The sequence below is a fragment of the Myotis davidii genome, unplaced genomic scaffold, assembly GCF_000327345.1.
Source record: "Myotis davidii unplaced genomic scaffold, ASM32734v1 scaffold37, whole genome shotgun sequence".
NCBI classification, from domain to species: domain Eukaryota; kingdom Metazoa; phylum Chordata; class Mammalia; order Chiroptera; family Vespertilionidae; genus Myotis; species Myotis davidii.
Window position 1 is genome coordinate 810209 of NW_006289395.1, and position 10566 is coordinate 820774.

General features: G+C 59.4%; 1 protein-coding gene across 1 annotated transcript in view; it reads right to left on the minus strand.

Annotated features, from left to right (window-relative positions):
- ALOX12B (arachidonate 12-lipoxygenase, 12R type) overlaps positions 1 to 10566 on the minus strand; it is a 12201-nt gene that overhangs the window by 701 nt on the left and 934 nt on the right. The window contains exons 2-12 of the mRNA XM_015562526.1: positions 8930 to 9134; positions 5426 to 5507; positions 5238 to 5324; positions 5016 to 5138; positions 4609 to 4712; positions 4119 to 4291; positions 3777 to 3920; positions 2649 to 2852; positions 2347 to 2433; positions 1866 to 2035; positions 1435 to 1614 (exon numbers count right to left, since the gene is read on the minus strand). Of these exons, the coding sequence (XP_015418012.1) occupies positions 1435 to 1614; positions 1866 to 2035; positions 2347 to 2433; positions 2649 to 2852; positions 3777 to 3920; positions 4119 to 4291; positions 4609 to 4712; positions 5016 to 5138; positions 5238 to 5324; positions 5426 to 5507; positions 8930 to 9134 (1559 nt within the window). The remainder of the gene's footprint in view (positions 1 to 1434; positions 1615 to 1865; positions 2036 to 2346; positions 2434 to 2648; positions 2853 to 3776; positions 3921 to 4118; positions 4292 to 4608; positions 4713 to 5015; positions 5139 to 5237; positions 5325 to 5425; positions 5508 to 8929; positions 9135 to 10566) is intronic.

Below are 10566 nucleotides of genomic sequence, written 5' to 3' on the forward strand. Positions count from 1 at the left end.
CTGTCCTGCCAGCATCCAGCTGCCACTCCCTGCCCTCATCCCGCCTGGGTGGCCCTCCTGTGGTCACATCCCCATTCCCCCACCCTCACCCCCGTCCACACCACAAGCCTTGGCGAGGTCCAGGCCCGCTCCGGGCAGCTGCCTGAGATGAGGCCCTCAGATCCCCTCCAACTACCTTAGGGGCGCCTCTGGGCCCAGGTCTCAGCGGGGAGCAGCTCTGAAAGAATCCTGGCCTGACCCCAGTCCTCCATCCACTGCCCGCCACACGCACCTCCGTGAGCCGCTGCTCGCCCCAGATCGGCTCTCCGTGGCCCGGCTCCTGGCCTTGTACCCAGACAAGCCTCTCGCCTCTTTCCCCGCCTCCCGCCAGCTTCCCGGGGCGACCCCAGGCTCCGAAAGCCCAACACAGTCACCCCAGACCTGTGGCCTCCCTCCTAAACCCCACCTCCCTCCACGCCCCCACACCAATGACCCACCCTCTCCCCAGTTGTGATCCTCTGCGTCTCCACAGCCCCCACCCTAGTCAGGCCCCGCCGCCTCCCTCCCGCACACGGAGCAGCTTCCCGGTGTCTCCTACCCGCCCTGCAGCCCGATCTTGTTCTAACGCAACTCCCGTCGCGCAACCCCCTCCATGGCGCCCTCTGGCGCTGAGAGTCCCCCCAACCCCTTAACCACGGGGCGCAGCCGGGCCCCTGCTCATGGCTTCACCTTAGCCCCACCAGGAGCCTGCCCGCTCCCACCCTCAGCTCCAGTTGCAGGCACCTGCCAGCAGCTCCCAGAACTCTCCAGCCTCACCTGCCACGCATAGCCCTCCCCACCCGGCAGATCTCAGCTAGCTCTTAGCTCAGGTGTTAGAGCTCAGCTAGCTCTTAGCTTGCTGCTGCCCACCCCCACTCTCTACCCACCACCCCTCCCCAAGCTGGGATAGGTGCCTCCCCTGGGCTCCTGTCCCCACCAACAAACTGCACCAGCCCTGCTGTCACTGCCGCCCCCCCAGCCGCCGCCAGACTGCCTCCCTGAGGGCGGGGAGAGCAGTTCGCCTGCCTCATTCCCTTTTGCTCCTCAGTAACCAACACAGTGTTTGTCACATCATAGATTGTTGAGTGGGTGCCCAAGTGGCCTGACTGCAAATGCTTTCCCGCCCCTGGAGTCTGCCAGCACCCACCAGCTCCCCAGCTTGCAGCACCCTCTGCCCTTTCCTGTCTGCGCTCACGCCCCGTTTCTCAGAACACTGGGACCCCTCCAGTGTTCTGAGTGGTCGTCTCTACAGAGATGACCCGCAGCCCCTGAACTCAGACAGGGACCAGTGGCCAGCCATGCTTCCTTCCCCAGGCTCTCTGAGATGCTGCCGCTCTAAGGGACGGGGAGGGGCCCCGTCAAAGTCCTAGAGCAGCGATTTGCCCTCCTTTAGCCCCCAGTGAGACATGCTCCAGCCCAGCCAGGAGGGCCCACCCCACCACCCTGGACCCCTGCCGGGTGCCCGGGCCCATACCTGAGCTCTCACGCCCTAGTAGGCACTCCTTGAATATCTCCTGCACCCAGCACTGCAATTCCGGGTCACCCTCCACAGCTGCGTCACACGGGTAATAGTAGGTGATGATCTCTGTCACATACCTGGCCAGGGAACAGGGCCTCAGTTTGGACCCTCCTCCTGCCCTCCCCAGCTGTGCTGTTCCCACCTCTCCCAGGATGCCCTGGCCCCAGGGCTGCCCTAGGCATGTGGGTGAGCAAGTCCTGTGGGGCAGAGATGGCCAGGGTTGCTTGTCAAGGTCAGAGATGGCACCAGACCCAAGCGCAGGCACTTTAAGGCTCCCCTCCAACACCTCAGGGTGTCTGAGTGCCACCCACTGCCGTCCCCATCTTACCTCTCCAGGGCATCCCACACTGCCAGGCAGTCATCACGGTAATAATATCCCGGCAGGTCCTGCACCCCGCGCTCCACAAAGTCATTGGGGGGGTAGCAGCTCTCATAGGTCATCTCTGACAGATACCGGGCCATCAACTCAGCAATGCCCTTCAGGCCCAGGGACGTGGCCTATCAGGGAGGAGCGAACGCTGGAGCCAGCGGGTTCCTTGCAAGTCCTCCCCAGGGACGCTCACATGCAGCTCACACGCAGTGACGACGCTCCTGCAGCCCCCGCCCAGCCTGCTCCACCCCGGAATCCTCGCCCTCCAGCCAACACACCAGCCCCTGCCTCTGCCTTTGCAGACGCAGCATCCACTTTACCCCGTCCCCTCTCTCCGTGCTCCCTCATGAACTAAAGGCAAGTGGGAAGCCCTGCTGTTAGGCGACCTGCGAGGCCAGAAGGAACGGGAGTATCTTGCTGGTGTTGGGGGCAGCCTCACCCTGGCAGTGAGCCCCCCCTCATTGAGGAGGATGGCCCGTCCAATGCTGTTGATCTGGATGGTGTATCGGGTGTGGGGGACCAGGAGCTGTGAGAGAGCAAAGACAATGAGAGAACTGATGCTGTCCCCCAGAGCACTGTGCACCCCCAGTTCTGCAACATCAGACCCCCTCTCTTGTGGGTCCCCAGCGGCCTCCCCTAGTCTCCCTGGAAGCCCTCTGACTGCTGGGCAGGCCCAGTGGCTCTCTGAGGCCAGACGAGGGCAGGGATGCTTCAGCGAGGCCCCTTCGCCCAAGCCCGTACCTTGTAGAGGGGGTGGCACATGGGCAGCTGCCTCAGCACGGCCAGGCAGAAGGCCTCGCCGATGAGGTGGGACCCCAGCAGGTGGGCGATGGCCTCGTGGTAGTAGAACTCAGCGTTGCGCACCCACGTCTTGGCCAGCAGCCAGTCCCACTCAGAGTCGTTGGGCAGGAAGATGGGGCAGTTGGGCCCAGGGGTCTGGCTGAGCTGGGAGTGGGGAAGGAGGGAGTTAGGGGAGGGCAGAGACCTACACACACAAGGACCCTCAGGAGGGAGACCAAGGAGAGTCTGAGGACGTAAAAACTCCGCCCTTACACCCCAGTCCCTGTTCCCTGGAGCACAGCGAGGCCTTTCCTCCCTCCTAACATCTGCTCTTGCCGTTCCCACTGCCTGCGGTGCCTTCCGCTGTCCCTGTCTCTACTGGCTGCTCCTATGATTCTTCATGAGCCAGCTCACAAGCCACCCCCTCTGAGAAGCCTTCCAGTCTCCGCCCCACGGCCGCCACATGCAGCTGCGCAGGTTTGCCCTGCACAGGGACACCCAGCCCCCCGAGGGGAGGGCACTGCCATCTGGCCTAAACCGCTTCACCAACAGCCACGGCACCAGGACCTGACTTTCCTTATTCGGACGGGAGTCTAGTGGAGACCCCGGGAAGGAAGCACCTCTGCCCCATTTTCTGCCAGACCACTCTCCAGGCAGCTGCTAAGTGTGTTCGCTCCGCATTTCCGTGCTTATACACACAGCACGCAGACTGCACACAGGCGCACCCACAGGAACCGTGTGCATGCATGGGCGGCACACAGATGTGCACACGCAGGCTAACACAGAGACTCCCCACAGGGCCGCACACCAGGCTCTCCACTAGCTGCACACCCAGATAGGCATATACATGAACAGGTGTATTCTCAGGTGCACACGAACGAACATACACTCACAGGGACACACACGCTTACACAAAGAGCTGCGCACACACACGCACACACATGCACAGACTCTGGCCTGCTCACCACACGTTCACAAAGGGGCTACAAGCACACACACAGGCCCACACGCTCACATAGCGCACACACACATTTATGCACACAGCTGCACAGCGGCGCCCACACTGCGGCAAGGCCTGCACCCGGGCACCTGGATGGCGATGGGCATCAAGTTCCCTTCCGCGTTCAAGTGCAGCAGGCAGAGGGGGGCGCACTGGTGCTGCTTCTGGCCGTTGAGCTCCACCGTGGGGATGCCCTCCAGGATCCTGTAGTCGGCCAGGTAGATGTTCCCCTTCTGGAAGGGAGCGCCATGGGCGGGCAGGTCGCAGCAACACGGGGCACCCATGCCCACACCTTGGGTACCGAGCGCTCTTGCCCCCCAGATGGAGGGGTTGGCCAGGGACCAAGAGGGGGTGATGGTGACCGCGGGGCAGACCTGAGGGGGTGGGAACTCCGCAGGCAGCAGAGGCATTTCCGCCGGACCAGGCCTTACCTCCAGCTCCGCTTGCAGGCACGTTCCTTCGCCCAGGAACGGGGCCACCATGTCGTCTGTGACGGGGAACTTGTCTGGAATCCGCGTGCAGCGGCGGATCACGCTGGGGTTGATGCCGTTGAGGTACTGGTACCCAAAGAAGCTGTCCTCTGCCCAGTGCTCGGCCACGTATTCTGGGAGGATGGTGCGGAGCGTCACGACGCTGCCCGGTCCCCACCAGGGACAGAGAGGCATGGGGCCACGGCCCGGGACAGAGGGAGGCTATGGACACCCCAGCGGAAAATGAGACCCCCAACCTCCCCCGAGGGGCCTCGGGCGACGTTTCCCAACATGCCGCCAGGGGGCGCGCTCACCCAGCTCGCCACTCCTGCCTCCGGTTCGCCCGCTCCTCCCACCCAGCTTCCCCGACTGAGGGTCCTGCCTCCTGGACTGTCCCGCCGCCAGAGATCGCTGGGCTCCCCGAGTCCCATTCGGCTGCCCCACCCCCTACCGGAGACGGTCGTCTTGTAGGCAGGGAAAACTTTCTTAATGTCCTTCAGTCTCTTCCACGACCGTTTGCAGTCCACGAAGCCTCGGAGTTTGAACCTCAGCGCCCTTAGGAGATGAGGTTGGGGGGCGGGGGGGGGGTGTCAGAGAGGCTGCCAGGCGCCGTCTGCCCCACGCCACCGAGGTTTCTGAGTCTCCAATTCCCTGCTCTCTCTCTGGGTCTCAGGGTCCCCGGGCCCATAGCCCAAGGTCTTTCGAGGCCCCCGTCTCTGAGTGTCACCTCTCAGGCTCTCCGGCCTTTCTGATCAGCTCCATCTACCTTCCAGGCCATTCTAACCTCCGGGGCTGTGGTGGAGGCGGGCATGGAGCAGACGGGGGGCCCCCCAGCCCCCCTCACTCACACACACTCACATGGGCCCCAGGCGGAAAAAGAAGGAGGCAGTCTTGATGAAGGAGTAGCGCAGATTTAAGTCCAGGAACCTGGTGGCCTTGAAGTTGATGAGGATCGGGAAGCCGGGGATATGGCCGTTCCACCTGCAGGAGGGAACGTAGGTCTGAGGCGGACACCTGGGGTCCGGGGCTTGAGGAAGGGCAGAGCCCAGAGGCCCACCCAGGGCAGCCTCGGGTCCTTACTCAGGCCGGTTGGGGTTTCTCCGGGCAGGAGGGCGGTAACTGGGGATGTGCACGTAGTTGGGCAGGCCGGGCACGAAGACCCTCCAGCTGCAAAGAGAAGCTGAAATGGTGAGCCTGATGCCCATGCACCAGAGGGCAAAGCCATCCCTGGCCCCGGGGCCTCCGCAGCCCTTGCCATCCTCGCGCACCGGTAGAAGTCCTGTTTGGCTCGGATCTCCTCCCTGCGGTGCTCCAGGAGGATTGGGAGGCAGTCGTCGGCTGTTGTCTTTCCTGCAGGGAGATCAAAGGGGGGGGGGGGAGCTCAAGGTCAGCCCGGTATCTGCCCACCCCCACCCATTTCAGGGATCAGAATTCAGCTTCTGCCTCCCAGGTTGGCTCTGGGGTCCCATCACGATCAAGGATGGGAGAGGGAGGGTCTTTCTCCTCCCAAAGTCTGAGATGAAAGGACCAGGAACCACTTTGGCCAGTGTGGCCAGCTGGTTAGAGCATCCTCCCCTATACTGAGAGGTTGTGGGTTTGATTCACGGCTCAGTTGGGTACATAAGGGCTATTTCACTATCTTTGGGTAAGGATTTTTTAAAAAAGGATCAGTAGCCCGAGCTGGTTTGGTTCAGTGGATAGAGTGTCAGCCTGCGGGCTGAGGGGTCCCAAGTTCAATTCCAGCCAAGGGCACATGCCTGGGTTGCAGGCTCCATCCCCAGTAGGGGGGTGTGCAGGAGCCAGCCAATCAATGATATTCTCTCATCATTGATGTCTCTATCTCTCTCTCCCTCTCCCTTCCTCTCTAAAATACATTTTAAAAAATACTCGTGTTTTTTTTGTTAAAAGGATCAGGGATCACCCTCCCCCTTGTGTCACCCCCTCCAGCTGGGCCCTGCTGCTACAGGCCACCCATTTCAGGGATCAGAATTCAGCTTCTGCCTCCCAGGTTGGCTCTGGGGTCCCATCACGATCAAGGATGGGAGAGGGAGGGTCTTTCTCCTCCCAAAAGCTGAGATAAAAGGACCAGGAACCACTTTGGCCAGTGTGGCCAGTTGGTTAGAGCATCATCCCCTATACTGAAAGGTTGTAGGTTTGATTCACGGCTCAGTTGGGTACATAAGGGCTATTTCACTATCTTTGGGTAAGGATTTTTTAAAAAAGGATCAGTAGCCCGAGCTGGTTTGGTTCAGTGGATAGAGTGTCAGCCTGCGGGCGGAGGGGTCCCAAGTTCAACTCCAGCCAAGGGCACATGCCTGGGTGGCAGGCTCCATCCCCAGTAGGGGGGTGTGCAGGAGCCAGCCAATCAATGATATTCTCTCATCATTGATGTCTCTATCTCTCTCTCCCTCTCCCTTCCTCTCTAAAATACATTTTAAAAAATACGTGTGTTTTTTTTTAAAGGATCAGGGATCACCCTCCCCCTTGCATCACCCCCTCCAGCTGGGCCCTGCTGCTACAGGCCAACAGGCCATGCAAATCCGGTTGGTTTGGTTTTCCACCATTTAAGTGCAAATTCCTTGGTTGGAAAAATCTGCTCAAAATTTACCTGAGACCATAAACAGCCTTATTCAACTCACTTGGTGTAACTTCATAGTTTTTGCCACAGAAATATTGGTATATTTGATTAGGGAGTTCCCTGGTGAATATATCATATAACATATGGTGTGTGTGTGTGTGTGTGTGTGTATCTATATCTATATCTATCTATATATAATATATGGAGATATAGAGATAAAGATATGTGTGCATCACATTTCTATATCTCTTCTAAATAAAATCTCCATTTTAAAACATGTCTGGCCCCCACAGTTTCAGCTAAGGGACAATATTGCCCTGCTCATTTCACAAGGAAAAAACACTCAATGTTACACAGAGAGAAACGGGGAGCTGGGATTTGAACCAAGGCAGCCTCCTTCTGATCACTAACCCACTATCCGCGAACAACCACCAACAGTTGTTAAGCCTTTTCAAAATTCCTTTTAGAGATTGTCTCATGGGATTCTCACATCAACCCTATGAAGTCAGTTCTGCTGTTAGCGCCATTTCACAGACGAGTTCACTGAGGCTTAGCGGAACTGAGACGTCCACCCAGATGTCCGGCTGAGCATCCAGGTGAGGCTGAGATCCAAATCCGGGCCTGGCTTTCTCCAGCATCCTGGCTGGAAGCCCCAGCCTATCCCTGCAGCCCCATCACTTTCCTTCAGGGTCCTCTTCGTAAGCTGCTCCCTCCTCCCCCCTCCTCAGCGTATGCTGTGTTCTGGGAGCACGGCACCCCCTGGAGTTGTGTAACACAGAGCCCTCGCTCAGCCTCGTCCCAGAGTAGGAACCTCACTCCTTCAAGGCCCCAGCAGGTGACTCAAGCCTCCCTGCCCTGGTGTGTTTGACAGCTGCCCCACCCAACCCCATTCCTACACCCTGCCACCCAGTGTCACCCTGCCTGTCCCCGGCTTCCATGGCACTCAGACTTGTCACTGTGGGGAAATGCTTCGAATCTCCCATAAGACCCTCGCTTTGGCTTCCCCATCCTCCCCAAACCTGCTTCCCCCGGCCCCTGCCTCTCCTTTCCCCAGCTCGGGCACGGTCCCCGCCTCCCCGGAAGAGGTTCTCGCCACAGGGCAATGGATGAAATGGGATGGTCAGCTGCGGGGCTGATAGAGCTCCAGGCCCCAGGCCCCCTCTGCTCTGTCCTCCCCTCTGACCCGGCTTGAGGGCGGCCAGCAGAAGCTCAGTGGTGGAGTCAGGGAGACAGAAGAGGACAGAGGACAGGCCTGCAGTCCCATGTAGCAGTCACATATTAGGAAGCTGGGCCGAGGGTAGACAAGGGCTCTGGCAGGGCTGGACATGAGGAGCGCAGGCACTCAGGTCCTGTCCCTCTTCCCTGGGAGCAACCAAGCTGCTGGTGGGCCACCAAGGGAAACCCAGCAGTCTGTATGAGGCTTAGCGGAACGGAGACGTACACCCAGAGGTGTACCCTACTGGAGCCGGAGGGAGCCTCGCTGGATTAAGAGGACCTTTGGGAGTAGCCATGAGGCCTGTTAGAGAAATCAGGTGTCTTGTTGGGGCAATAAGGAGTCCTTTGGAGCAATAGACATCCCATCAGTCTACAAAAATGCCCTTTAAGGAACCCAGGGCATGATGATAAGGCACAAGGCCTCCTGCTACGGCGCCGCGGAGAACCTGAACTGGCAGCCTCCGTAACGAAACGAGGCAGCCGTCGGAGCACCGGGGCTTCTGACTAGAGTAACAAGGCATCCGGTTGTAGCAACAGAACCTGCTGGATCACAGGGAGTCTTTTCGGATTAGCACGACATGCTATTTGGGACAAATAGGGCATCCGACCAGAATCCTGAGGCCTGTAGCCAGAGTAGCAGGGGGTCTTTTTAGAGTGGCTGGGCCGCCACCAGAGGAGAGGGGAGGGAAGGGGAGGGGAGGACAGCAGAGGTAGCAGAGAGCAGGCTTGTCTTCAGCGGGAACCTGCGAGCCTGAGGTCCTGGGGGTAGCCCCACGCCTCATCCACCTCTGTTCCCCAGGGTGTAGCCCGCGCTGGGCCCAGCACCGTAGCGATGACTAAGAGGAATACGTAGCAGTGGCAGGAGTTCCCAGGAGTCCCCGTGGGGCCGGCACCTGGCTAGCGTGGACAGTGGCCATGCTGGAGCGGCCTAGCTAGAGCAAGGGGCCTCAGGGCACGGGCTGGGCTGGTGAGAGCTTGCCTGTCGCCTCCCGCAGAGCCAGGGTCTCGTAGCCATCCATCCACTGGTAGGCGGGGAAGTGGTAGATGCGGCCGTTGGGTGCACAGATCTGCACGTAGTTGCAGTACCAGGGGTTCTTAGGAAAGAAGGAGTACCGCTCCTTGTGCAGGCGGATGATGATGAGCTCCCCCAGGTCCTGCTGGCACTGCACGGTGTACTCATCCACCTGGCAGGGCACAGGGCCAGCTGAGCACGCAGGCCTTGGCCCGGCCCCTCAGGTTTCCTACTGGCCTGGCTCCTTACCCAGGCCTGGCGCACGCAGCTCACCTTCCTGAACCGGGGTGACCTGATCTTGGGCTCCCCTCCCACCCCTCCAACCTGGCTGTCCCCTGCTGGGCCCACCCACCCTCCCTTTCTCCACTCCCAGTTCCTGAGGTCCCATCCTCTCACCCACCTCCCCAGTCATCTGAGGCTGCGGGAGCCATGCAGACCTCCGGGGCTGTTGTATAAAGGGACCGGGGCCCCCAAGACCCTTACAGTCTTAGAGTGGGCAGAAGTGGCCAGCCCCCTTTCCTCCCACTTCACAATGAAGATGCGCAAATTCAAAAGAGGCCACACAGACAGTGACCTATGAAGGTCACATAGCAGCAAGTTACTGAACCAGACTCCGAATCAGGCCTGAGGGCTGAGAGCCCAGCGCACGGTGCCTTCCGCCTTGGAGAGGCAGCCCCAGGAGAGAGGCTGGTCTGGTGTCACCTGAAGTCGCAGGGACCCCCGTGTGAATTTAAGCTGGTTCTGATGCACCTTAACTTAGGAAGAGTAAGAACAGGAGACGGAGGAAGGAGGGAGAGGGGGAGAGAGGAAGTGGGAAAGGATGAGGGAAGGAGTGGAAAAGGGAGGAGAGAGACGGAGAGATAAAGGGAGTAGGCGAGGGCTGAGAGATGAGGGATGTGGGGTGAGTGATGCGAGAGGAGGAGGGGGAGAGAGGGAAGAGGTGAGGAAGGGGAGGAAAAGAGAGAGTAAGAATAGGAGACGGAGGAATGAGGGAGAGGGGAAGAGAGGAAGTGGGAAAGGATGAGGGAAGGAGTGGAAAAGGGAGGAGAGAGACGGAGAGATAAAGGGAGTAGGCGAGGGCTGAGAGATGAGGGATGTGGGGTGAGTGATGCGAGAGGAGGAGGGGGAGAGAGGGAAGAGGTGAGGAAGGGGAGGAAAAGAGATGAGGAATGGCCAAAAAGGGGGGAGAGGTGAAGACCAGGGAGGAAGGATGGCCCAGAGACCAGGGGAGGCTGGGAGTCAGGCCTGTGGTGAGGGGCACCCAGAGTCACCCTGGCAGCCCCACCGCTTTCAGACCTGACCCAGGCCTCCCCAACCTCTGCTGGCCAAGCTGCCTCCCTCCGCTGCACCCTGCTTCCGTCCTATGCTCCCCAGTCACACACACATACATACACACTCACACATACATACACACACCACGTACACATATACCAAACACAGGCTCACACATGTACCACACACACACACACACACACATACACATATACCAAACACAGACTCACACATGTACCACACACACACACACACACACATCTATACATACATATCCCACAACACAAATACCTGCACACACTCACATATATACCAAACACACACATACATAC